Source organism: Hippopotamus amphibius, chromosome 12 (genome assembly GCF_030028045.1).
Source record: "Hippopotamus amphibius kiboko isolate mHipAmp2 chromosome 12, mHipAmp2.hap2, whole genome shotgun sequence".
Classification (NCBI taxonomy): domain Eukaryota; kingdom Metazoa; phylum Chordata; class Mammalia; order Artiodactyla; family Hippopotamidae; genus Hippopotamus; species Hippopotamus amphibius.
The window spans coordinates 19720969-19748896 of record NC_080197.1 but is presented as its reverse complement, the minus strand read 5'-3'; the positions used below and the strand labels follow the sequence as shown (position 1 = coordinate 19748896).

The following is a 27928-nucleotide window of genomic DNA, read 5'->3' as shown; positions in this document are numbered from 1 at the left end:
CTCGGCTGAAAACTGGAGCTAAACTAAACCTCTGGCGGGCTGAAAAATTAAAATACATTTTAAGAAGTGGGCGTGAAATCATCCAGAAGTTGGAAGGCCTGGACAAAGGCTAGGGCGGTAGCTCCTCCCGCCAAGCAGCCTCGGGGTCCAGTTAGCGAGAGAAGAGTAGCCGGTGAGAGCCCGGGACATCTGCTGCCAAGGTATTTGCAGCGCCCGGGAGATGCAAAGCGGGATACTAGCTCAGCCTGGACCTGCAGCTGTCCCGCGGCGGCCTTTAAAGGCCCACCACGTGGCCGAGCAGCCGGCCCCGGTCCGGAGGCGGCGTCCAGGGTGCGCCTGCGCACTGCCTAGGGGCGGGATCTGGGTTCCGAGAAAAGGCTCTGGGAGAGGAAGAGAGGACCGCTCAGGGTGGGCGGCCGTGGGAGGAGTCAGTTCCTTATGCAAATCCAAGCGGCGCGCGAGGGCGAGCGGAGAGGCTTGCGATGCAAAGCCGGTCGGCCTCTGGAAGCGCGAGGGGGCGGGCCCTGCTCCCCTCGGCCTTCTTCCGCGAGTCTCTGACGTCAGCGACGTCGCATTTAAAAGCGGCCGCGCAGGCGCAGTGAGCCGAAATGCGAACTTAGGCTGTTACACAACTGCTGGGGTCCGCTCTCGCCGCCCGCCCGGCAGTCAGTCAGCCTCGCCGCCGCCGCCGTCGCCGCCTCCGCCGTTCCGGGAGTCTCGGGCTCGCCCCGCCGCCCTTTCCCCGCGCCTCCGGGAGCCCCTGTCCTCCCGCACAGGCCGGCAGCGACCGTCTGCGTCTGCTCGGCGCCCCTCGCCGCCCGTCGCGCTCGCCGCTCCGGCCGACATGAGCGGGGACCACCTCCACAACGATTCGCAGGTACGGCCCCGCCCGGGTCCCCGGCCCCGCCCCGGCCCTCTGCGACCCCCGGCGCGGGGCCCGGCCGCTTTGACAGGCCGGACGGAGCCCCCGGCCAGGGGCGGCCGGCCGGAGGAGGTCCGCTCCCCGGGCCCCGGGCGGAAGCCGCCAAGTTACAGTTTGGGGGGTGAGGTGGGCTGGGGGGTGGGGGACCGGCGGGCCCTTCAGGCTGTCCCCGGGGCCCCCTCACCTCGGGGGGCGCAGGGTGGGCCCGGCCCCCGGCTGCGCGCGCTCGCCCGCCCGCGGGGTGAAGGTGCCTGGCGTTTCACAGCCCCTCCTTTTCTCTCCCCAGATCGAGGCGGATTTCCGACTGAACGGTGAGTGTGCCCCCTCCCCGACCTCGGGACCCCCGGCCCCGCGCCCGGCCCGAGCCGGGCAGAGGACAGACATGGCGTCCCAGAGACTAAGTCCCGGCTCCTCGCTCACCGGCCCCATTGTTCCCATCGGGCTGCCTCTGGGCCCCCTTTCCGGGGACCCCAGCGCCCCCAGACCGCGGCCCTCCCAAGAGGGGGCAACGGAGACCCCGCGTCGCCTGCCGCCGGGCCTCGGGCAGCCTTTCCGGGCCTGGATTCCTCCCGGGAAAGTCGCCTTGTCGACAGTCGGGACTTAGTCTCTGCGCCATTTTCTTTTTCTGTCTCCTCTCCTTTCTGTGCCTGTGTCTCTTTCTCTCCCTCCCTCGGTTCCTGCCTTGAGCTGCCCAGAAAAAGCTTTCCGCGGAGCAAAGCCGTATAAATCACAGACCTCACCAGAGGGAAGGGTGGGATCCCGAATTGTTGCTGTTTTTCACCAAAGAGAACTTTATGTGGGGGGTTACTCCCCTCGCTGCTTCTTGTTTGTTTCCTTTTCTGCTTCCAGACTGAAAGCTACCCTTTGGTAACTGTTGAATTTTTTTTTTTCCCCTCTCCCCTTCCCTGGTGAGATGTTTATGGTAGGAAATGGAACACTGAAGCTAAAGTCCTCCTCTGTGGAGTTCTTCATATTCTGAGATTGCTTTCCCCAAGTTGTGTTCTTTGCAGAGGTAATGGTACGTCCTGTCAGAAAGTTTGCAAGTTCTCTATGGGCCATTCATTGTAAATGTTGGGCTCAGGCATATTCATTTTTTTTTTTTTTTTTAATTAAAGTATTACTGACTAGAACTTTTCAGTGGGGTGAGGGTCCTAAGGCAGTGTGTGTTTTTAGAAATGCCGTTTAGTGTAGTTGTCAGGAGGAAAGGTTGTTGAGCATCTCATCTGGCCTAGTGTAGTAGCCTTTTCTTGTGGGCTGTGGGGCAGAAAAAAAGATTTTATTTATTGAAACAAAGAGTGACCAGCACCCACCCTTGCTTCCTGTTCATTCTTTTTCAGAAGCTGCTGTTTTTCAGGAATCGAGAGCTAGCTTGCTTTTGCCAGATCTTTATGTTTTTGAACCCTTTTCAGCCAAACCAAGGCATTTATTCTTTGAGTATTTCCACTTCAGTTATCCACTGAAGATTCCTCCAATAAAAAGCTTATCCTGCGAGCTTTTCAACAATCCTATTGAAGGAGAAGGTACCCTCTGTAGTAGTGTGCTGGGAATTCCACTGATTCTGATGGTACATAATCCTGCTCAATTGAGTTTGGGTTCCGGGAACCTCTCCAATGGGAGAAGCTGATGACTAGGTTTTCTGATGTTGTAATCAGCAGTCCATGGTGGTAGCCTGCTCTACTGAGAGCAGGCTTATGTTCAGATTTTGAAGTGGGGCATCCAGAGGAGATGGTACTCTGCAAGGAGAGAAGCTGGTTAAAGTGTAGCATTTCTTGAGCACTTAATATGTGCCAGGCACTGTGCTTTGCTAGAGCTGAACCTTTGGCCACAGCGTGCTGCTCTTGCCTTCAGTCTATCTGGGGAGGCATAATTAGTTAATTATAAGGTAGGTGCTGGGGCAAATCTGTACCCCAAATGATTTGGATGACTAGGGGATTTAATTTTGTCTGAGGGTGGGGAAGTTTCTCAGAGGAGGTAGCTTCTGAGCTTGGTGTTGTGCAAGACTAGGTGCTGAGTGTCAGGGGTTGGAGTATTTGTTAACTATGTTTACCTCAACCTATCAGGGTTTTGAAAGAGGGAGATGAGGCCCCTGCAGTTCAGAAAACCACAGAGTGTAGATATGTTTCTTTGGGATGTGGGAGCAAAGAAAGGATGTGGCAGGTGAGGATGTAAGAAGCCCTTTTGACCTCTCTTGGAGGAAGGTAGGATCTTAATACAGAATAAGTGTTCTTTTGACTCTCAGACTGGGCTGAGTAAGTAATATATCTAGTAATGAAACAAAAGTGTAGTCCTTTCTCCTCTGAAGGTTAACCTCCATGATTCTCGCCTAGGTGATAACAAAGGAATGACTGAGTATGTGAATGGTTGTAGACTTGGTAGATTATTCATCTTTAGTGCCATTTTTGTAGAGACTGAGATAAACTGACTGTTGACTTTGAGAATGTTTTTTTCACTTGTAATAGTAATAATTGTTAATATTTATTGTTTACTATCTACCAGGCATGAATCTCAGTTCTTTCCATTGGATCATCTAGTTTAATTTCATCCTTGGAAGAAGCCTTATGGCTTAGGTACTATTATCTCCATTTCCATAGATGAGGAAACTGAGACTTAGGTGTGTTTACTGGCTTTCCCAAGGGCAGTGAGTTGGGCACTACAAAGCTCACTAGCTTAGCCACTATGCTATATGTGATTCTGGTATGAAGAAATTAAAAGCTGCCACATCTCTACTTTCTTGCAGAGCTGAAAAAGGCAAGAGGGAAGGATTTGATAGTTTGTTGTTTGCTTTTTATCTAAACCTGCTCATTCAAGAGAAAAAGCACTGTAACTTCTTCCCCGCCGCATTGAGAGTCTGGCAGTGGAGTATTATCTTTGTAAATATTGTCTTGAAGAAAGATGTAATATTAGTAGCTGTGTGCTGGCTTTGTTAAGTAATACACTGGTAACTATTGATTTATGTAAATATGAGTTTTTAAAAAATAAAAATCAAATGTTTAATTATGCTCAGACGTTATTATTGATCTTTGTGTTAAGAGTTTGCTTAAGCATGATTTTAAGTGGACCTAACCCATCTTACAGATTAACTGTGCCAGTTCATATATTAAAACAAAAATCCCTCATTTGCCTGCCCTCATCTCCTAAGATCTAGGAGTTCATTCTTTACAATGAACTTTGGAGTTCATTCTTTACAATAGTTGAAACTGTTGCTGTTCATATAGAATTTAGAACATTCTGACCCATATGCAACTGCTGGGAAAAATATGTTATTTGTGAAATGTATTTATATTTAAAGTATTGCTGGGAGTCTCGGGAGCAGAAACCATAATCTCTTCTGCCTAAGGGAAAAGATTTCCTTTCTAGTTGTTCGTAGCACTAATTGAAGTGGGGCTGAGTCATTATCACAGTACTGTGCAGACTCCTGAACTATCTGTAGAGTTAATAATGGTGACATCAGGTTGGGGGTCAGTGGTCCTTTTGCCTTTTCAAGGGCTTGACGTTTTTGCCCATCTTCTTTGGAACTGTAGGGTTCTTCCCTCTCTGGCATGAGTAAAGTATAATGCTTGGTTTCATCAGTGATTATTCTCAGAAATGTTATATGGTCTCATTGTTCGACATTATCTTGTGTTGATTCTAGTTAGCTTAGTGGATTCAAACTAGATGAAGGAATTAAATATAAGTTGTTTCTGATGCTAACATACTTATACTTCTCTGCTGTTGGGCGCTGGTTGGGGTGGCAGGTGGGAAGGCTAATGCTGTGGCTATCTGAAAATTCCCATCACATTTTTAAAACCAAACTGATGGCATCTTCAGATGAAATCTGGCACATCTTCCTACTCCATCCGGAAACACTTAAGCACTGGGCTCCAGTGTTGTCTTTCCTTCCACTGCAGCCAGATTCCTTGGGGGCACCTTTTCAGAATTAGTGAGCTGCTGCAGAATCTTTATAGATGAAAGAGTTACTTGTCAACATGTGCTTTTTAGATTACCAGCATGTCCGAACTCACAAACAAATTTTAGATTCCGATGTTACCAGTGAAACAAGAAAATCCAGGAGTTACTAAATTAGAGATACCTCATGGTTTAAAAAGTGAACACTAGATAATATAGCTTCCCGTAAGAAACTCATGGTTGCCTTCGGTAAGTAGATAAAGTGAAATGGAAAGTAGGAATTCAGGGTCAGTTCCAAAATCTCATTTTAACCAATAGTAGCCAAAAAAGAGTTGTCTGGCTTTTTTCCTTTAACATGAGCATAAAAATGGGGAATTGTGAGAATTTGGGGAGAGATTGGTTAGTTTGTTGTAGGTCTCAGTGAGTTAGTATCCATTTATACAAGTGCCAGGGATTCTTAACCTGTCTTAAAGCTTATGTTCTAAAATTAGGCTGTTGGGGTTTTTTGTTTGTTTCTGACATGTGTGAGGGGATGCAAAAAAAAAAAGTCTGACTTTTGAGTTTGTAAATATGTTTGTGTTGTATGTTAATTATAGTAACAGTTATCTGTTGCTGCTAATGATATGGGAAATGATTCTGCTGTGCTTTCTGGGTGTATTTGATTTTAGGAAACTTCAGACGTACTGCAAGTGTGCCTGTTATTTCCTAGTAGTTGGATGTGAAGTGCATATGTATGTTACAGATCTTTAACAACTTTTGCCATACTTTCAGTGCAGAATACTGATTTCTTCAAACCCAGAGTTGTTTCTTCAGAGGTATTTTGTGAGGGCTTGCATCTTTTCTATATGAAACTATGTTGAACTCCAGTGAAGTTCTAGGTTCACTCGGAAAAATGGATTCGAACATAATTATTTGCTTTTGAATGAGGCTGTGGAAATGCTTGAAATGAGTAATTAATGTGGGATCCTGAGGTAAAAAAACTGTTTTGAAAGAAAGGTAAAATATGGTCCGGTCATTGCGTTTGGAGATGGAAGAAATAGTTCACTAACTTTTCTGTATCCTGTGGTTAAGGTTATCTGACTGCCCCTTAATTATTTTTGAAATCATGAACTTTGCAAAATGAAGGCATTTTGGCAAGCAGTTGAGAATTTGGCTTCTTAAGGTAAAAAGTTTGGGATGGGAGAAGTTCCTGACTGGCCCTTTAGAAGTGAATGAGATATTGTTTTTAAAGGAAGCTTTTAGATTGTGTTTAAACTGTGAATAGTAATAGTTGGAACAAGTGTTTTCTATTTCCATGCGTTGTAAATCTGAAGTTTGTGAAGCAGCTTTCCATCCCCATGGCTTCAGGCAAGTAGCTAAAGTAGGAAATCTAAAATATAGGCCATCGGTATGGAAGAAATAGCATTTTGCCAACCTTTGCCCTTCCCCCACAACCTGCCTATCTAGGTATTGGCAATGTGTAGTGTGCTCTGTGTTGATACTGTAGGGCCTGGGTATGGTGTAGGGGGATAAAGATGGGGGAGTGGTGATTGTGGGTGTAGCCTTGGCTTTATTACGTGGAAAGAAGCTTAAAGCGGAATATCTGTTAGATATTAATGGTATTTTTGGTAGTGTTGTAGGAAATGACTAATAGTTTGCTGAAATGATTTTAGCGGCACATAGATATTGTTTAAAATGATATTTATTCTGTATGTTTAAGAAAGATTATAAATATGTTTCAGACTGGGAGAGAAGTGACTCAAGTATATGTCTAGGGTATACAGATTGTAATGTCATCAAGCTAGACCAGCCATTATCAAAGTTTGTATTGTGCACACCCCCCCCCCCCTTTTCTTTTGCACTGGGTCTTAGTTGCGGCAGGCAGGCTCCTTAGTTGTGGCATGCAAACTCTTAGTTGCAGCCTGCATGTAGGATCTAGTTCCCTGACCAGGGATAGAACCTGGGCCCCCTGCATTGGGAGCGTGGAGTCTTAACCACTGGGCCATTAGGGAAGTCCCTGTATTGTGTCTTTATCTGTCATTTATTTCTCTTAAGTTTTAGTTAAGAAAGGAACTCCAAGGGATATTGGCAACTTGTTTTAAATTTCTTTTTGGTAGGTATTTGTTTTTAATTTGTTGTCTTATATTTTTAGATCCACTCAGTTACCTCCTTGCCAACTTTACCTTCCTGTACCGTTCTTAAGAATTTTTCTGAAATGTATAGTAAATATTTTTATTTACATCTCCCTTCTGCCTTCTTCATTAGATTGGGTAGAGGTGCATCTCTACCAGTCTGTCTGTTAATTCCTCTCTGAGCCTTTGAAGTTAACTTTGTTTCTGTGGATTTAAGGAACCAAAGAACTCAGTTCATTAGCATTCCTGAGACACACCTAAGTAAGCTTCAACAAAAGGTGTTAAAGCAGTCAGCATAATGGAGGACTTGAATTCACTTGTCTTGTTGATGTTGTTGAGAACAAGTTTAATAGATCCTGGGATATTATGATACTTTCCTGTATTTTAAGAACAAAAACACATCGCCAACCCTTGGTCCAGTATGCTTTGTATTTTTCTCAGTACAGCCTAGGAAAGATAGAGGCCAGAAACCTTTCTTGGAGGAGATATCCTTGGCTATTTGGAGTTTACCAAAAAAAAGTTTTAAGTTGAAGGTTAGTCCTACACTAGAAGTGTACCCTTTTGCCACTTAGTGAAAGTCCAGATTTTAATCTTACTACCAGATATGAATGCCCAGATTTATAAAGCTTTCCTGCAGAATACTGGTTGGGCAGAAGACTGATCTAGCAGGTTTCAAGATCAGTGGATTAGGGAATCCCATTGGCTAAGACCCCTTGCTTTACCCAGCTCCTATAAGGGAACTCCTTTATTTCTTTGTAGTCAGCTATCTGAACTCTTGCTTGGCAGCAGAAGGGGAAGTGGGAGGAAGGGAACTAATTTTGAGGGTTTGGTAGACACTATGTTATTGTATTCATTAAGTCTGAATTTAATGGGAATAGTACAGGTTTGTGGGAGAACCTTCTCATCTCCCATTTTTGATAGCATACTGCCTTGGTCCAGATTCCAGAAACCCCAGTCGTGTGGTAATTGGTAAGCTTCTAATAAGATTTCCCTGGCAATCCAGTGGGAAGTTCACTGCAGGGGGCATGGGTTCCATGCCTGGATGGGGAACTAAGATCCCATCATATACTGTGCAGCATGGCTGAAAAAAAAAAAAAAGATAAAGATGTCACAGCCTGCCTTTAACTATATGCTGGTAGAGAAAGCTTAGGCCCTTAGACCCCTTACATCAAGAGATGCTGTAGTATTAAGAATGGAACCAGATTGCTGTTGAAGTAGGGTTGTAAGTGATGAAGAGGGAGGCTGTGGGGAGATATCATGCTCTTGAGCAGCTGTGGTAAAATAGAAAGTTAGAGCAGAAGTCAGAAAAATCTAGATTAAGTCCCTGTTCTTATTATGAAACTTGCCCTGGCCACTGTAGTTCGTTTTCTCATCTATAAACAAGGATGTTATTTCTGTGCTTCACAAGCTATTGAGCTTTAAATGAGTGTATGAATGTGTTTCTCTGCCCATATTTTAAAATTTAAACTTTGATCAGACAGCTTCTGCTCTGAGACGGATCTCTATTTGGAATGTTAGGTTTGAAGTAGTAAGTTGGTGGCTCTTTCCTTCCTTCACTGGTATTCTCTATTAACATTTTAAATCTTCCTGACATTTACACAGAGAACAGTAATACATAACTAGAGTTGGTAGACAGTCTTTCCCTAACTGAACTGCATGGCCTATGTGGATCTCTTCTAACTATTAAGCAATCACTGTAAAATAAAAGATGATGTATCTATATCTAGGTTTGGGCTAAGTAGGAGCGAAATGTATACCTGGTTCCTACTTTTCTAAGAATAAGTCTAAGGCAAGGTGGTCACTGCTGAAAGAACCTTTTCCAGCAGTAGAGAAGATGGGCTTAGAAATGAAGTATATTGATGTGGGTAATTTCTCAACCCTTTAATAGAATTATGTGTTGTGTATTGAAGTCACACCCAGCTTATATGTCATTTATACCTCAATGAGAAAAGATAACCAGACATTTACCTTTTAGATCCATTTAATCAGTGAAATACCAAGTTCATTATTTGTAATTTTTTTTTTTTTTAATTAACCACAGAACTCAGTATGTCTTCTGTCAGCATGGTTCTTCAAAGGGGGTACTACTTTATTTATTTTTTATTTATATTTATTTATTTATTGGCTGCGTTGGGTCTTTGTTGCTGCACACGGGCTCTCTGGTTGTGAGTGGAGGCTTCTCTTCATTGCGGTGCGTGAGCTTCTCATTGTGGTTGCTTCTCTTGTTGTGGAGCACGGGCTCTAGGCGCATGAGTTTAAGTAGTTTTGGCTTGTGGGCTCTAGCGCACAGGCTCAGTAGTTGTAGCACATGGGCTTAGTTGCTCTGCAACACGTGGGATCTTCCCCGCGCAGGGGTTGAACTCATGTCCCCTGCATTGGCAGGCAGATTCTAACCACTGCACCACTAGGGAAGTCCCTAAAGGGTACTACTTTACTTCTACTCCCAAACATTTTTTTTTAATTTTTATTTATTTATTTTTATTTATTGGCTGCGTTGGGTCTTCGTTGTTGCGCATGGGCTTTCTCTAGTTGCAGAGAGCAGGGGCTGCTCTTCATTTCAGTGCACAGGCTTCTTGTTAAGGAGCACGGGCTCTAGGCTCGCGGGCTTCAGTAGTTGTGGCACATAGGCTTAATTGCCCTGAGGCATGTGGGATCTTCTGGACCAGGGCTCGAACCCATGTCCACTGCATTGGCAGGCAGATTCTTAACCACTGCACCACCAGGGAAGCCCTCCCCCAAAACATTTTTAAACTGAGAAGACTCAAAGCACCTGAGTGTTACCTTTATTTTTCATTTATTCAGATGATTGCTTAAAGTGACCAACTCAACTTGTTGTGAAATAGTAATTCTTGGAAATAAGTGCCTTAAATAATAAAGCTTATGTATGAGAACTTAAGTAGCTAACTACATGTTAACAATTGTGCGTGAGTATAGGTATTTAGGAGAGTCCATGGAAAAAATTTATCAAGTCAGAAATTTTAGTAATGGCTCATAAGTCTAGGAAATGCTGATTATTGAATTGCCTTGAAGTTTTAATTTGGAAGTGCTACTTAAGATAAACCAAAGTCAGGGATGCATTCACAGATGAACATTAAATTAAGCCAAATGGATCTTAGTAGAGATCTTACACCATGGATCAAAAGGATTGTTAGAGAAGCATCACAACAGGAACAGACTTCAAAATTAATATTCAATTATTCTGCTCAGTAGTGAGGTCTTTGAAGAAGTTAAAGTCTGAGTCTTAGTCCTTTGGATCTAAGCTAGGTCTAATATTTACATCACAAGATTGAGGATTAAGTAGTAGCAATGTGAGGATCACTTTAGGAAAGGTAAAAACTTAGAACAAAATTTTGAGTTCCTTGCCAGTCCTTAAAAAAACAAACAAACAAAAACCCAAAAAATACCCAAGCACCTTTTCAGAGATTGCTTCATTAGTCTTCTGTACAAAGATATCTTCAATTTCTTTCAATTTGGGTATTGTGAGATTTTGCCCAAGGGGGAGGGTCACTAGGGAGCCTTGAATATGATACTGTTGCTGTGAATCTCAGATGGGCAGGCTCGGGAGGGTACTGACTTGCCTTGACTTTGTGACTGTACTAAACACTTTGATTCTTGTAAGTTAAATTACAGTTTCAGAATCTTTGGCAGCGAATACCTCCCCCCCCCCCCCCCCCCCCTTTGCCCTTGGGATGGTGCAGTATTTAGAGATCTACTTAGGAAGCTAAAACTTCCAGGTTTGATTGCAAATGGAAATTTTAAGTTGCCATATTCATTTATTTAAACTTTCGGAAAGTAAATACCTGTAGTGGCTGGATACAGATGAACAAGACAAACCTATATGGCTCTCAGAACGAACACTTTGAAGTTAGTAAGTTGTAGGTCTGAAGTTAGTTGAAGTTAGTAAGTTGTAGGTCTGTAGGCTTACTTCAACAGAGGTTGAGATTCCGTAATTTTCATTGGGCTTCAGTGCCAAGGCTCGTGTCGTACTAGGGTAAATGGGAACAGGGGGTACTTTCTGGCAGCTAATGTTTTACTATCAGTGAAAAAGAGTGATGTCTCCATTTATTGCCAATCCTAGGAGATTTTTTTTTCTCTCCTTGGAAAAAAATGGAAAACTAGGATCTTAGATTTCCAAAGATGTCCAAACTCATAACTGTTCTAGAAAAAAAAATTTAGGATACCTGTGAGCTCATTAAAACTTTTTCACCTGGAATAGAAGAATAAAAGTTTAAAGTTCTGTGTATTTTCCATTATCTTTTCGTATCAGATACCTGTTTTGCATGAATTTTGGGAAATTAGTTTTCAGGTTTCCCCAAACAGGTAGATTTGTCCAAGTGACTAGAAACATTCACATTCTGTTGAAGAGATTCATATGACAATAGCTAATCAAGTAGTTGCTTGAAATGGTTTAAATCCTTGAACTGCGTTGCCTAAAATAAAGGCTGTGAAATTACCATCTTCAATTTGAAGAACTGGAATCTTAGAGGTCAGACTCAGTACTTAAAAGTCCTGGGTAACTAATTTTATGAAGCATTTTTAATATATTTCTGTTGTTTCTCTTTCCTCATCCATGAAGTGTCTTGACATGCACAATACACAAAAGCTGTTAAACTCCCCAGAGGAAGGTTCAGAGTACGTAGTAGAGTTATATATAGTGTTTTGAACACTAGAAAATTGATTGAGACTAAATGTTAGATTTACTCTGCCTTATTCTTATAGTCAGTGTGTTTTTACAGGAATAGGTGTAACACCAGCAGTTCTTGCTATTTAACTTCGAAATTTTCACAGTTCTAGTTAACTAGGAAAGAAAACAAAAAGGGGGAGGAGGAACACAAATTGGCTAGTCTTTGTAATTGCTGGCTTGTTACACTTGACTTCCAAATTGAAAGTTCTCCAAGGCCACACAGCACAGCTCTGAAAAGTCTCCCAGTTAGGTCCTTTAGCATACAGAAGTCCAGGACAGAGGGGGAGGGCTCAGTGGAGATTCAGCTAGTGATGGTTTGACCAAAATTAATTACTCTTTCCACTTAAAAATCAAATCACCTTCCTCCCTTGAATGCAGTGTGATATAAAAATTGGCACTTCCACAGAATTTTATAATCTTTTACAGATGTTAGTACCCTCCTAATCTCAGAATGTCAGGAAGGTTGTCTGTGAGCAGAAATGTCCTTATTTTCTCTGTGGGGAAATAGATTCTAGATCGGCAAACAAGAAGATAAAATTTTTCCTTCCATAGTCCTGAAAATGTTATAGAATTTATTTAGGACTGGAGCTAACTGCTAGAATTTAGATGTCAGGTAATGTTTGTGTGAGCTCAGATTTTTAGGGGAAGACTTTAAATTTATAGTACAATATGATGAAATATAAGTGACTGAAAACATTGAAAGTGTTTCCATAAACAAAACTAGCAGACTATCAAACAGAGTTCATACTGATTACACGTGTAAATATGCATGCCAGTTGGTGCTGTTGTACAAAAGTGAAGATAATTTTGCTCGGTACATTTATTGAAAACTTGATTTTTTTTTTAAAAGGCCTTCTACAGCAGTCCTTTTTCCCAGAAATAAAGTTCAGTGTTCTTCTCCCACAAGTCTGTGATCATGTTTTGTTCTGTTAAAATATTCCTTTTCACCTTGGAATGCCTCCTTAGTCTTTAGAATTTGGTACAGTTAGATAGGTATACCATCTCCATTTTCCTACCTATTAGGAAGGCATTGAGTATTGTAAACTCCTTGAGGGTTAGAAACATCTCAGAGCCTGTTTCAATATTGAAGGCATAGTCTTAGATACTCAGTTTCCCTTCCAGTGAAATGTCTGCAATCAATGCTTAACTCCAAGCCAGAAGTAATCACTTTTCTCTGGCTTTCACTGAACCTTTGTTGTCTTCTTCCAATTTTTCATTCTAGGCTGGAGAAGTTTGGATGGTTTGCTTATTACTTACTAGGAAGTAGGCAGGTGCTTTCAACAAATGTTTAGTTGTGAAATGGGATCCTCCCTCTTTCCTAGCTCACCGACTGGTTGAAGATCAAGTGAGGAGCGTTGAGGGCTTTACACTAAGTTTTCATTGTTCTCAAGCTAATTTGCATAAGAATCACCTGGGAGTGCTTGGTAAAAATACATATTTCTAGTCCTATGCCTTGAAGTTGATTCTGTTGTGGAGCTACTGAGAAATCTGCATTTGAAATGTATCTTTTAACAATTCGAAATGATTCTAATACAGGTGACCCATAAATCACCTTTGGAGAAACTGATCTATCTGAACTATTTTTTTTGGCTAAGATCTGTTTTGTTTCATTTGATTGAGGTACTCCATTGGTCCAGCTATTAAATTTACAGAATTTTTAAAAAGGGACCAGCATAGTGTTTTCCAGTATGTTTATAAAAGCTTGTTACTTACCCCACTCTTATTTAAATATCTTGTGCTTGTCAATGAGCATTTAGATAAATAGCAGAGATAGTTAACTGCCTTTGCAGCTCTTTAACTATATCTCATCAGAATCCTAATCCTTTCTCCTACTTCCATGTTTAACTAGCCATTATTTGATCCTGATGTCATCTTTTAAGATTGGGTGACAAAGTGGAGCACAGAGTGAGAGGTGGTGTTCATGCTAGTATTCCTAGGATGGTTAAGGCAGGGCTTTACAAGGTTAAGTGAAGAATAGTTTAGTGGAATACTGGGGATCTAACCTTTGGAGGTCACTATCTTTACATTAAACCAGGGGTCTTTTGTTACTGATGGCACTGATTGAAATGGGAGGATTTGAATAGAGCAGTGGTTCTTAAAGTATGGTTTCTTAATTGGCAGCATCAGCATTGTCTGAGAACTTGTTGGAAATGCAGATTTTTGGCCCTCATCCAAACCCACTGGCTCTAACTGGGAGTTGGGGCTCAGCCATCTAGGTTTTACCAAGTCAGCCAGGTGACTGATCCACACTGAGGTTGCAGAGCCAGTGGAATAGAGTAAGACTTGAAGTTCACCTTCTCCTGTTGTGCCTCACATTTTTAGGAGGAATGAAAGAGTTTATGAAGTCCATATGCTCACCAGTGAAATGTAGACTTTGGAGTTAGATAAACTTGGGTTCAACTCTAGGTAGTCCGGAGGCCTTGAGCAGATCACGACTCTGATTCATATGAAGGCTATAACTAGTTTTGTAGTAATTCATCCTCTTAAACTGTTCCTTGTTTTTTTCACAAGGCCCGTGGCTGGGCCTCCATATTTGTTTGATACTTATACTTCCTTATAGTTAGGAATTTGCATTAATTCATAATGGGAGCAAAAGAAAAAAAAAAGAGCCAATTACATGATTAGCACCAGAAAGGCTTCTAAAGTACACATATGTATTCAGGCTTACACTTTCTGTAGTGAGTTACCTAGAGAATGACCCATGCTTTCAGGCACAGTCAGTAGTGATATTCTAGACGAAAAGGGCCCCTTGGTTGAATTAGTAGTAGGATGCATGAAGCAACGCATCAACACACTTGATTCCTTTATGGCCAGAAGGTGTGCATTGGGGCCATTTGAGGCCCACACCCATTGGAAACAGCGGCAGCTTAGGCTGAGCTGGTGGGTTCCTATGTAAGCAGTCAGAAGGTTTGTAGTCACTTTCACTAGGCATTAAGGGCCCACTTAATAGAAGCAAAGGAGGACAAGCCTGCAGGAATGAGCCTGTCCTAATTGAGTTGGCCTGAGGAGGTACATTTTCAGGTTAGACAAGTCTTTTTTCTCTTTTAAGTTCTGCCTCTTGGGAAAGGAGAAGCATTTTCTGTACAGAGATGTCCTTGTGAAAACATTACTCACTACAGAAGAGTATGGAAAATGTAAATAACCATCCTAAGGATTTGTACTTATTAATTACTTTCAGAGGCAAAAGTGAAAAATTCCAACTTTGTCTTGTATTTAGAGAACAAAGATGAGTTAGTAAAATGAGATTCCCTTGCCATTCTCCTGAAGCTTAAAATAATTGCTCCATCTGATTTGACTTATACCTTAGTGGACTAATACCTTAGTTGAAATGTTCCCTGGGCAGCGCTCATTGAGGCTCTGATACCCCTGGAGCTCTGCAGAAGTGGCCTGCTTTTCAAATGGCAGTTTAGCCAGGCAAACTTTGGTTGACCTTAGGGAGCTACACAGCATAGTGTCTTGCCATGTAGGGAAAAGGTCCCCGACTGGGCTCCAGTAGAGGAGTCGCTGGTGGAGTGGAGAGTGCTAGGCAGGGAATCAGGACAAAGGAAGTCTCAATCCTGGTTTTGTCAGCACTGTCCAGTAGAATTTTCTGTCATGATGGAAATTGTTCTTAATCTGTGCTGTTCCACATGGTAGCTGCTGGCCATATGAGACTGTTGAGCCTTTGAAATGTGGCTAGTGTGGCCGAAGGGCTTAATTTTCAAATTTTATTTAAATTTAAAGTAGCTACATGTGGCTAGTGGCTTCATATTGGACAGCACAGCTTTAGGTAAGATTTAGATAACAGTAAAGAGATTCGGGTTTGGATTTTACTTGGAATATGGGAGGTTGGAGCTCTTGAAGCTCTTGAAAATCCAAAACAGGTATGAATTTGTGTTATGAGTTTGAATAACAAACTTCCTTCTGTATGTCTACATTGCCTTATCCTGGGTGACATGCTAAGAGGATTTATGACTGGTAAGTAAAGTTGAGTTTACCAAAGTAGTTGGAAAGTTCAGACAGCTTTCCATTTTACTTGACCCCTTTAGTGCTACACAGAGATGAACATTTAAGGTACCTTTGGATTGAATACATTTTCATTTTATCTCAGCACCCCTATGAAATAGGTCGTCTCTTTTGAAGTTAACAAAACAGATTAACTTATGTTTATGTATAATACCTTTATGGGTCACCGTCCTTTAAAATGGTTGGTTTTAGCCCACAACTTCATTTGAAATTGCAAGTTTTTAGCATGTAACTGTAACAAAAAGTTAATTCATATTTGTCCAGATTGTCCAGGCAAGCAAATAGCACCCAAGATGTTAATGCACCCAAGTTGTTGCTTATAATAAAAGCAGATCAGAACTCAACTTCTATACCCCATGTGGGGTCTTCCCGTCATTTGCATGCTCACAGTGAATATAATGAGTGAGTGTTGACTGACTTACAAGTAATCTAGTCCACCATTAGCCAGACAGTCTTAGTCTGATGGAACAACGTGGGATTTTATAGCCTTGACCATTGGTGTATGGTGAACGTATGAGGTCTTAGAAAATAACTTCAGTAAATTGTTTAAAGACCAGCGACAGATCCAGTTTCCTTCAGCTTTAGCTTCAAATTGTGATCTGTTATTTTTGGGATGGGAGGACAGAATGGAAGTGAGATAAAATAAATAGCTGAGGGCTTCCTAGGTGGTGCAGTGGTTAAGAATCCGCCTGCCAATGCAGGGGACACAGGTTCGATCCCTGCTCCAGGAAGATCCCACATGCCACGGAGCAACTAAGCCCGTGTGCCAAATAAATAAATAAATAGCTGAGTTTTGAACATTTGCTATCTCCACTTTACTTTTGAAGAAACTAAGGCTCAAGGCTATGTAGTTAGTAGTAAGCCACACAGCTGGGAGGCTAATCGAAGCCTGTCCGATGCTACAGCTTGAGTTCCTAAGTGACACAAAACAAGATAAAGGGGAGCCTGGGTACTCAGTTGCCTCCTAGGAATTCTGGGTTGTAGTGGAGTGACCCATGTCGTATCAGACCAAGGACTTGCATTTCTTAGAACACCTGCCTTCATTTACAGTGGATCCTTACCAGACTAATATCATCGACTAGAAGGCTCTGTTGCAGTTTATTTTATTTTATTTTACTTTATTTTTTTGGCTGCACTGAGTCTGTTGCGGCACGCAGGCTCTTCGTTGCAGTGCATGGGCTTCTCTGGTTGTGGCGTGCAAGCTCAGTAGTTGCGGTGCATTGGCTTAGTTGCCCCGTGGTATGTGGGATCTTAGTTCCCCGACCAGGGGTTGACCCTACGTCCCCTACATTGGAAGGCGGATTCTTAACCACTGGACCACCAGGGGAGTCCCTCTGTTGCACTTTAATGTGTAATCCTTTCCCTATTAAGAAAAGCTTGCCTGCTTGTGCAGCAGAGATGCCTGGATAATTTACTTTTTAGTAGTTCAGCTTGTGCTTTTGGAGCCAGTTACTCCAGAAATCAGCAAAACCTCTGTTTATCTGAGAACTCAAGAAAAAGGATATTTTTGTTAACCAGGGATTTACTAGACCTCTTGCCCTCTCCCCCTCCCCAACCCCTCATTTTAGAAGGATCTCTGAAGTCTGCTTATTTACTAAGGAATTTCATTGGAGGTGGTTAGGAGTGTGAACAAGTGTGATGTTGTTCCCACTTCAAGGGGGATAAATAACAAATTTAACTAGCTTGCTGCTTAAGAAGCAGAATTAGCAGTGAGCTCAGCCTTGCCCTCCCCTTCAGAGTTCGCGTTCACGTGACTGACTGTCTAGTTTTGCAGGGCAAGTAGGTTTTAACCACTTTTTAAATCAAGTTGATTAATGGCCATTCATGGGCTGTTAGAAAGGAGGAGAGAAATGGGAGCCAGGCTGAGCGTGGATATCATTTAGGAGAAAGCGTTAGGTAAAGCAAGGAAGGTATTCTTCACTTACACGCAGAGCTTCAGGATGGCACCACTCTCTCTATGGGAGCATCGGGGATAGTTTCTAGTCACTATTAAATAATTGCAGAGCTCTGCAAACTCTGCCGCCTTTTGTATGGCCCATGAACTATGAGTGGTTTTTATATTTTTTTACTGGTTGGCGAAAAAGTTATTAAATACACCTGAAACTAATACAATGTTATGTCAGTTATACTTCAATTTAAAAAAAGAATATTATTTCATGATACAGGAAAATGATACGAAATGTAAATTCCAGTGTCCATAAATAAAATTTTATTGGAATGCAGCCATGCTTATTCATTTACATATAATCTGTGGCTGCTTTTGTGCTACAGTGGCAGAGTGGACTAACTGCAACAGAGATTGAATGGGCCACAGAGCCTAAACTATTTGTTACCTGTCCCCTTAGAGAAAAATTTTGCTGACCCATGGCTTGATGAGTGGTGCCAGTTGCTTACTTGGCTGATATGGTGCTTGTATGCACCACAGGAAGCTCACAGAACTCTTTTCATATAACGTGGTAGCCTCTAGCTCCCAAAGGAATCTGTATAAGCCAAGTGTCAAAAGTTTACTCTGAGCTTGCAGCTTCATTAAGTCTTTTTTTTTTTTTTTTTTTGGGGCACATGGGCTTAGTTGCTCCACGGCATGTGGGATCTTCCTGGAGCTGGGATCGAACCCATGACCTCTGCATTGGCAGGCGGATTCTTAACTACTGCGCCACCTAGGAAGCCCCATTAAGTCTTATTCTATCTTTTTTCTAGTCATTCATCTTCTCAACTGAGTCCCAGTGGCGGGACTCAAGTTACCTGTCTCTAAGCTTGGCTCTGCCTTGATGTCCAAACAACAAAGAAAATTTCTTCTAAAGCTCCTTACTACCCTACTCATCTAAGTTGGAGTAGCTGTGTCACTCCTTAAGTAGCTTTTCCTTCTTCATCTCAAATAGGGGCTGGGAAAGTAGCAGGTGAAAACCTCTTTCTTCCTCAATTGTAGAGACTCAGTATTCTCAGCTGTAAATTAAAAAATAAAAAATCCCCATGGACTGACTCAGCACCTTGTGCCTGCCTTTTAAAGGAACAAAGAGACCCAATTGAAACAGAAATTGAAAATAAAATCAGTAGCACGTCCATTATTGTAGGTGGCTGGTATTTGGTATTAATCACTGCTCAAAGGACCAAGACATGAGAAAGCAGGGTTTTTCAAAATATGACTCTAGATTATAGTCACCTGGAGAGCTTGTGTTGCAATACAGATATCTGAGGGTGATCTTATTCCCAGGTCTCATACACAGGAAAGTTTGAGAACCACTGCTCTCGAGCATTTAGATTTTTTTTCTTTTTATCCTAATTCGTTTGAACTAAAACAAATTTTAAAGCTCACAGAATTCTTGGGACTGTAAGTGTAGGAGATCAGTAGAGGTCATTTTACAGATTAGAAAACTTGAGACCAGAGCAGAGAAATAAATTACCTAGGACCCTGTCATGACACTGCATGTTTTTTATTTTTAATGTAATCAATTGGTCCCTGGGAATGAGAGCCAGAGGAAGACAGGAAGATGAACTTGAATTTAAGGAGCATAATGGAAGGAATAGGGTGGGAGAGAAGGTTGTAAAACAAGTTAAAATAGGGTACATAGACAGGAAGGGACTGAAAAGACAGATTAAGGTAATGGTAGTGTTGTAAAAGCATAAAAGGAGTCCAATTTAAATGCGGAAGTGGACGGGGAGAGAAAACATCCTATGACCATTTAACCCTTTGTTGTATGAGATTGAGGCCTAAAGCAAACCAGTTGGCTGCTTCATGTTGTGTCTTTTCCATGGCAAGGACCTGGAACATCTGGCCACTGATCTTACAGAGTTGCTGATGTTTAAGAACCAAGATAGGTTCATTTAAGTGTTTTTAAGTCATTTTGTGGGATTTCTTCTGAACATGTAGACTCTTGGGAAGATGTAATCAGTTTTAGAATTTGAAATTGTGTTGCAGAGCTGTTAAAAACAAAATGGAAAATGCTAGACTTCTATCTTTGACCAACTCTTAGTCTTTTAATGCATTGTACTACAAAGTTTCTGATGATGAAATTTTACCAAGTATTGAATATTGAGAAAAACTTAAGCACTTTTGGCAACCTTCATCTGATTGACCCTTTCTTTGACTTGGCCTCCATAACTTCTTATGAAGGTCTTTTCCAGCTGCAGCATTGAAGTCTGATTCTGGAACTTCGTGGGGCCAAGACCAGGGAAACTTGGGAGACCCTTATGCAGACCCTTTTTTCCCCTCCCTTTTCAAAGTTACTCATTTAACAGCTGCTGGTTTGGGGTGGTAATGATGCTTATTATGGGACTTCATGAGACCAGAGACTTGGTACTGTTTCCTGCTGTATTGCCACACCTAGAACAATGCCTGACACAGAGTTGGTACTCAATAAATATTTGAATGAACGAATATTGTGAACCCTATCTTCTTTAAGGAGGGAAGAAGACATACTTAGACTTTCATCTGCCGTCTTCTCAGCTGGAGTTTTTTGTGTTACTAGCTTGCGAGTACTAGGTTCCTATGAGGAAACCCCATTAGTTTCAATAATGAACAGGTCTATTCATGACAAAAGGTCTTGTTTATATACAGTACACATCTGGGGAGAACAAATGATAATTTGGACTTCAAAAATTGGAATTGTTACTAGTGCCTTCTCATTTTTGAGTTTTGAAGTATTTTCTTTAGAGCTGAATGCTCTAAGAAAAAATAAAACTTTAAAACATTTTTCTTTTAAATTCAGGAGCTCTTTGAACTTTCAGCCATAACAACCTCTGTCTTCCATGGTTTGAAAGGCTATGAACTATGCACTCAAATTTTGGAAATGTTCTCATTGAGAATCACTGTAAAATAGTGATGAGGACTTTTCCATGGGCTACAAATTGAAATCAGCCACCCATTAAGATGGGTCACAAACTGGGTTTCCTGGACTGAAACTAGATCAACATTGGTAAAGTCTGAATTTAGGCAGCTGGGGCAGGGGGAGGGCAGGGAAGGGTAGAATTCTTTCGCCCCTCAACCCATCCCCTTTTCAGGGACAGGCTTTCAGCCTTCCTGACTGCTTTTAGTTTGGCATTAAGTTCCTGAGGAGATTCTCGCACGCCCCTGATACACTGACCACACTCCGGATGCCAGTCTTTATCATTGAGACCAGCTTGTTATCTGTCCTAGACAAAAACAGTCTTAAAAGTGTTAGAATGTACTTGATGTAGAGTGTTAAGTAGAAATGAGGATTTTGTTAAAGCTCCAGCTTCTGGGAATGTGGTATCCTTGGGTTTGAAGGTCAAGGAGGAAGGAGAAGATGCAAGGATTTATCCCAATAGAAGTGATTTAATAAATGAGTGGGTGATAAATATCTTTTTTAGAAAATTAATTTCTTCACCTAGTGTTTTCACTCAACTCATCCCACTGACCACTTGACTAATGCACTGGCTGTATATTTGTGTGTCAGAGATGAGCAGAAGTTATCTTTGACAATGTTGTTTGAGGGCCTCTTTGGGGAAGACATCTTTTGGTTGGATAACTGTTCCCCAGCCCCATCCTCCACACACTTGACTATCTTTGAAGGAAGAGCCTATCATATTATACAGCTACTGCTTTAAGTCTCAAAACCTGTTGTCAAAAGTCAGTATAAAGACGTCTGCCTCAAAGCATGGCAAAGAACCCTTTTTTATACCAGATAAGTCTCTGCTTTTGTTTTTAAGGAAGCAGAGGACTCTTCTCTCCTGCCGGGATCTGATGCCTAATCATTTAGAAGAATGGTGGAGTGGTAAAATCCTATCATGGAGTAGTTGATAAAATGGTCAGAAATCTTTGCCAATTCCTTAGCCTTTTCTTTCTTAACAAAGTGTATGTTTGTGCTTGGGTTGAATTGTAGTTGCATTAGTGACCCTGGGTGGAATAAGCTTGGCAACACTGTTCGCCACCTGCTGATTGCCACTAAACTCATGCAGATATTTCTACCTGGGGTGTTAGCGGGTGTTATCAGTGTATCCCTTAAAGCCTCTAGGTATTTTAGGCTTCTGGGTACAGGATTGTTAGATCACACCGAAGTTTTACTTCTTTCTTTGTAAGTGCTTTTCTTTCCTGGATGCTGCAACCCTAAGTTATTTGGAATGATTGGGTATGCTCATTTCAGTTTTATGTAAATTAATCATGAAGAAGGTTCACTAATAGTTGTACCTTATTGATAGTTGTGAACATGTTTGGAATTGTGTGGAGATTAGCCAGGAATTCTGTTAAAACTGTACACAAAGAATTTGACTTTTGAAATAAAATTCTTTAAGATCACTTAAATTTTCTAAGCTCCAATTTCTTCATCTGTCAGAGAAGTGAGTTTACCAAGATCATAGGTATCAAGTCAGTGATGAACCGATTTGAAGCTCTTAATCACTGACCTATGCTACCTTCTTATAGACCCAGTAGTTGAGTGACTTTTACCCAAGGTCATATAGTCAGTGGTAGAACAAGATTTGAATCGGATATTTTTTCACTCTGTTGAACCAGTCTGCTTCCTTCAGAGGTTGTTTCCAACATTCTGTGCTTGTCTGTGATGTCGCTAACCATCATAAGGATTTAACCATGATCTTTTGTTCTAACGGCCGAGCAGCTTGTGGAATCTTAGTTTCCTGACCAGGGATCAAACCTGAGCCCTCAGCAGTGAAAGTGCGGAGTCCTAACCACTGGACTGCTGGGGAATTCCCATTTTTGAACACATTTAACAAAGTGTTTTATGGACTTGGCTTCTTTTTCACGTAATTTGTATGTGTGTCTGGTTTCCCTGTGAGGAGTGAACACTTCCTCCTATGCCTTGATACTGATTTGGCTACTTGGGTCTGGGTCTGCACCTGGTCTCCAGACCTGCAGCATCATTGTCATCCTGGGATTAGGCCAGCTTTCATCTACTTTATAACAATTGGGTCACATTTTGCTGGATTTATTTGATACTGAAGTTTCTTATTCCTAGGTGTTTTGTTTCTCTTCTTTCTAAGCAGAGGATTAGGACTCTAAAGCTACAAGCAGTAGGCGTGTATATCTTTTTTTAAGAAACTGCTTTTGGGACACATGGCTTTAGAGAAGCAAATTAAATAAACTCTGGGATTTTATTTTCTTGTATGCCCTGATAAGAATCAACTCTACCATTTCCTAGCTGGCAGGAAGTATGTCACTTAATTTTGCTTAATCATGAGAAGATAAATTTTTTAGTAATAACAACAACAACAATAATGATAATAATAGTGGGTGGTTGACTTTCATGTCTCATCTACCAAGAATACCCTTTCTCCGTCCTCTACCTTGCTAATTCCCTCTTAGCCTTTAGTTCAAACTTAGTTTGACTTAGTTTAGACTTGGTTCAAACACTGCCTCCAGGAAGCCTATGTTAACACCTTACTGCCCTGTTGGATCCAGGCTCTCTATTTCCATTCTCTGGTGGAACCAGAGTGTTTCTCCTCATTATGTCACTTTTCACTTGGAAACAAAGGAGGCAGTTAACCCATATTCCTTATTTTTACTCTTAAGTAAAGAATTTTTTTAAAATGCCCATAATCCTACTGCCTTACTACCCTTTCTGAAAAATAACAGGGCAGAAAAGTAGAAAGTTCTGCCATCCTGTAAGAGACAGAGGTAATGACACCCATGTGTTTCGTGTGTGGACATTTGGGAAGATGTTACCTTCTTAAAGATAGAAGCATTGTGATGCCATACAAACACTGTTGCTTTAAGGTCAGTCATTTGACATTTGAGATTTTTGGGGATAGGAAAGGAATTTTAATCTATTTCAGCAAGTCTAAAATTAAAGGTTTCTTCTCTGCTGACCTAATTTTCTCTGCCTGCACATATACATAGACCAGCATAAAGTGTCTGCCTTCAAAGTATATCTTCAGGCCAAATTCCTAGATATGGATTGCTGGGTCAAAAGAGAGTATGTAAGTTAGTTCTGCTAGATATTGCCAAATTCCCCCTCTTTGGGAGTTATATGAGCCACATGCCCCTTTTCAGAGATGTTAAGAGGCAAAAATGTGTATTAAATTTGATGAAATCAGTACTGCCCAGATTTGTGACAACTAGAGGTAATATATAAAGCATACTCCCTTGTGCTGAATGCACCCTTAGAAAGGGATAACTATTATTCTTGTGTGAAATTGGGAATATTTCCTTATCACAAGAGTAGTAAGAAAATGGAATGAGACAGTGTAAGTACTCTAGCATGGTGCAGCGCCTATGTTAGTACCCCTATTCTTTTGCTTGCCATGGCTGTTTGGGCTCATAGCTTAATTACCTTCCTGGCTTGTAAACTCCTTGAGGGCACAGTGTCTGAGTCTTGAGCAGGATGATTTGGATTTAAGAATGCATTTTAAATAGCTGTAACCTGAATTAGTCTTCAGCATATAATTCTGAATCTAGTAGTAAAAGGTCGTTGGATTTTTTGCTTTTTGTTTTTGTTTTTGTTTTGCACATTATTTATCAAGTCATTGTGTAATGCTAGCCAGCAACTATTCCTGGAACGGGAGAAGACACAGATACTTACCTCTTTTGTCATTTGGAAGTCTCTTTACTTAAAATCTTTGTTAACCTCAAGGAACACCTTAGATAACAATAACAAAAGACGTTGATTCCTGTTCTCTCTCTCTGTTCATTTACATATCTGTTCTTAGGGAGTAACTCTAGTTATCAAGAGTGAAAGAAATTAGTTGTTAATGTCTTCTGTCCTCTCAAGGCTGCTTTATTTCAGGGGTCTTCCTCCCATGTCTTCATCTTGAATTTTTGAATGCTGGAATTTGAAACACTTGTTATCAGGAGGTTGTTAGGTGACCAGAATTCACAATGAATGAGGTTTTCTGGTGACTTAATATACAGTGGTTTGCACCTTTCGTTTCTAATCTACCAGTCAAGTTCAACACAGTTCTTTTTGCATTTAACAGATGCTTGAAGTGGCAAAATCCTTTCTCCAAAACATTTTAACAATATCTATTCTTAGATGAATTCCAGTTAGGGGAAAGAGTATGTACTAAAAGTAATCTTCAAGTCCATTATTAGTATGCTGTCTGCGTACATTTTCACCAAGGGAAATATTAGATCATTGTGCCCTTATTGGCTTCACTTTTTTACTTATTGGCTTCTCTTTTGACCAGCATGTTTAGATGTCCCAGTGTTGCCTTAAATACAATATTACTTAAGTTAGTTTCATCATTTCTTCAGTCTTTTCGTTCTTTCCATTTTTGTTCTGCGTAGCTTTCCTGTGTCTTTTTCCAAGGCACCTTGTTCTAGTCACCTCGACTTAAAGCCTTTGAGTCTTCTTTGACTCTTCCCCTGCATTTATTGATTACACATACCAGCGAATTTGTGGAACTGGATTCTGCTTGCATTTTTTTCAACATGCCTTTACGTTCTCTCCTTTGTTCTTAGCCCCTTTGCTATCACTTTTTTCTAGATTGCTTCAAAAACACTAGGTAGTTATTTTGCTTTTACCTTCTACCCACACTGCCCTTCAATTAATCTTCCTTAAGTATGGCTGTTATTTTGTTCCTTTTCTGCTTGAAGTGTCTCCTTGTCGTCCTGAGAGTAGGACACCCTGACTCTTGGGTTAATTTTATCTATCAAACTTTGTCTCTTACTGCTCCTTAACACAAATCCTCTCTTGAACTAGGCTGGTCTTCTCCTTGCTGTATCCTTATATAATAAGAAAAAATAAGGGATTGGAAGGGACAAAGCTTAAAGATAGTGTTCAGCTTTTTATTACGAAAAGTTTCAAGCATATTTAGGTAGAGTGTAGTATAATGAACTCCCATGCATCTTAACTGCTCACTTCAGTAACAGTCAACCTCTTGCCAATCTTGTTTTATCTATTCCCCATATGCCTCCAATTTTTTTTTCGCCCGAGGGTATTTTAAATCTAATTGCAGACATCATTCACCTGGAAATACTTCGGTATGCATCTTTAAAGGTTATTTATCTATCAGTTTACATAGTGCAGATCATCTCTATGGTGGTTTCCCTGTCAGTTGGTATTCTAGCTTGTTTACACACTTTTGGTATTCTGGAGATTCCTTTTTGCCTCCCTGTCATTTCTCCTCAGAAGGCCCAGCCTGCCATGTGGAACTATACTATAGCTATTCAAGTATTTGAAGAAGTTGTCATATATTACTCTTTTTGCTGCCTGTCACAGCACAATTTGAGCATATGGTAGACATGTAGTAACTTAAAATTAGGGACACTTGGGGTTCAGATCTTTAACCTAGGTCTTATTTGCACTAGTGGAATTTTCAGCTGCAACTTGAAGTTTCTTACCAGACATTTTGGTTTTATGTTTTTAGATTAGCAATTGCTTGAAAAGAATTGGGGACCTGCCTTTAAAAATCAATTTTGAGGTTTCGTGCAGTTAGAAAAATAATGTTTTTGGCAGACTGGTAATCTAAAACTGCCTGGAATTATTTTCAATTTATCTTTTACTTAGTTTTCTTTTTCTTTAAATTTAGTGCTTTTTAGTGAGTTAATAATACTACCTTTTCCTTCTGTATAGCAGTACTTGTCAAAATAAATTTTTAAAGCCTGGTAATTTTTTAAAATAACTTCTATTTTTTATTATAAAACTGACTCATCTTGGGAAAAAATTGGGAAACAAGGCAAAGTATACACAAAGAAACTCAAGTTGATCATAAATTTACCACCCAAACTACTTTTAACATTTGGTATCTGTCTTCTAGTCTTTTTCAGACATGTTTATGTGTTTGTTGAATTATACACAGAGTAATTTTTTAAAAAAATATTATGTCCCTGCCATATCCTTGGGCTATAATAGCACATCCTAATGTTCTCTTTCTTGTTTGTTAAATCTGGCCTGTAAACAAAATCAAACAACATGGACTTCATTCTAGGTTGTGGTGCTGGTGGCATGTTTTGTCATAATTTTAGCCATAAGTGCTAGTTGGTGCAGAAGTAATGAGGGTATTAATTATTGTCAAGTAAACAGGGGCCACCAACTTTGTATCAGATTGACTTAGCATTTTAAAATTATGGACTTGAGATTTTCAGAAGTTGGAGGATTCTTTATGCTACATGGAAGATTGGGTTCAAGTCCTACTTCTGACACCATATGATTTTATTTTCCCATTTCTGTGGGGTGAGAATTTCTTACAGCCAGGGGTATGGTCATGCAAATTTCTGTTTCCCTAGGGCCTAGCACAGAATAGGTGCCTAATGGATTATGCCAAATGTGGCTTCTTTTGCTGTGAGCCAAGAATAGTGTGAACATACACATTGCCTATATGCATTATTGTTAGTTATTTATTGCTATTAAACATGTTATCTCAAAATTTAGCAGCTTAAAATAACAAGCATTTGTCTTCTCACACAGTTTGCGTGGATCAGGAATCCAAGAACAGCTTAGCTGGGTGGTTTTAGCTCAGAGTCTGAGATTGCTGTCATCTGAAAGCTTGAGACTAGAGGACCCACTTCCAAGGTGGTTCATTCACATAGCTATTGTCAAGAAGTGTCAATTCTTCACCACATGGGCCTCTCCACAGGGCTGCTTGAGTGTCCTAGTAATATGGCAACTAGCTTTTCCCAGGGCAAGAGAAAAATCTCATGCCTTTTATGACCTGGTGTTAGAAGTTGCACACTGACATTTCCGCTTTATCCTGTTTTTAGGAGTGAGTTACTAAGTCCAGTCCATACTTAAGGAGAAGGAAATTAGGCCACACCTTGAAAGGAGGAGTATCAAAGAATCTGTTGGACATATTTTAAAACTACCACATGTGTTAGACACATAAACTTCTAATTGATTCATATTCAACATTGGGGTGACCTGGCCCCAGTGAGCTACATTTTTAATATGCTCTTGGGTTAATTCTGATACACTAAAAGTTGAGAGTTACTAACCTAAAAAAGTGGAGAGAGATACCATGTTTGTGGATGAAAAGACACAATAATATTTTGATGTCACATCTCTCCAAATTGTCATATGAACACAAACTCCCAGCTGGCTTTTTTTTTTTTTTTAAGAAATCTACCAACTGAATTTAAAATTTATATGGAAATACAGCAGAAGACAGAATAGCCAAAACAATTTTGAAAAAGAATAAAGTTAAAGTACTTACATTACCTGATATCAAAACTTACTATGGGGACCTCCCTGGTGGTCCAGTGGTAAAGAATCCGCCTCCCAATGCAGGGGACTTGGGTTCGATCCCTGGTCATGGAACTAAGATCCCACATGCCACAGGGCAATTAAGCCCACGTGCCACAACTGCTGAGCCCATGTGCCTCAACTAGAGAGCCTGCGTGCTGCAAACTACAGAGGCCATGTGCTCTGGAGCCCGTGTACCACAACTAGAGAGAAGCCTGGGTGCTGCAACGAA

The 27928-nt window shown here is 40.9% G+C and overlaps 1 protein-coding gene across 1 annotated transcript in view; it reads left to right on the top strand.

The window, feature by feature from the left end:
* The first annotated feature begins 376 nt into the window (after positions 1-376).
* Positions 377-27928, top strand: part of TOP1 (DNA topoisomerase I) — an 86490-nt gene continuing 58938 nt past the window's right edge. Inside the window, exons 1-2 of the mRNA XM_057702647.1 lie at positions 377-877; positions 1209-1233. Coding sequence (XP_057558630.1) covers positions 845-877; positions 1209-1233 — 58 coding nt within the window. The 5' untranslated portion in view covers positions 377-844. The remainder of the gene's footprint in view (positions 878-1208; positions 1234-27928) is intronic.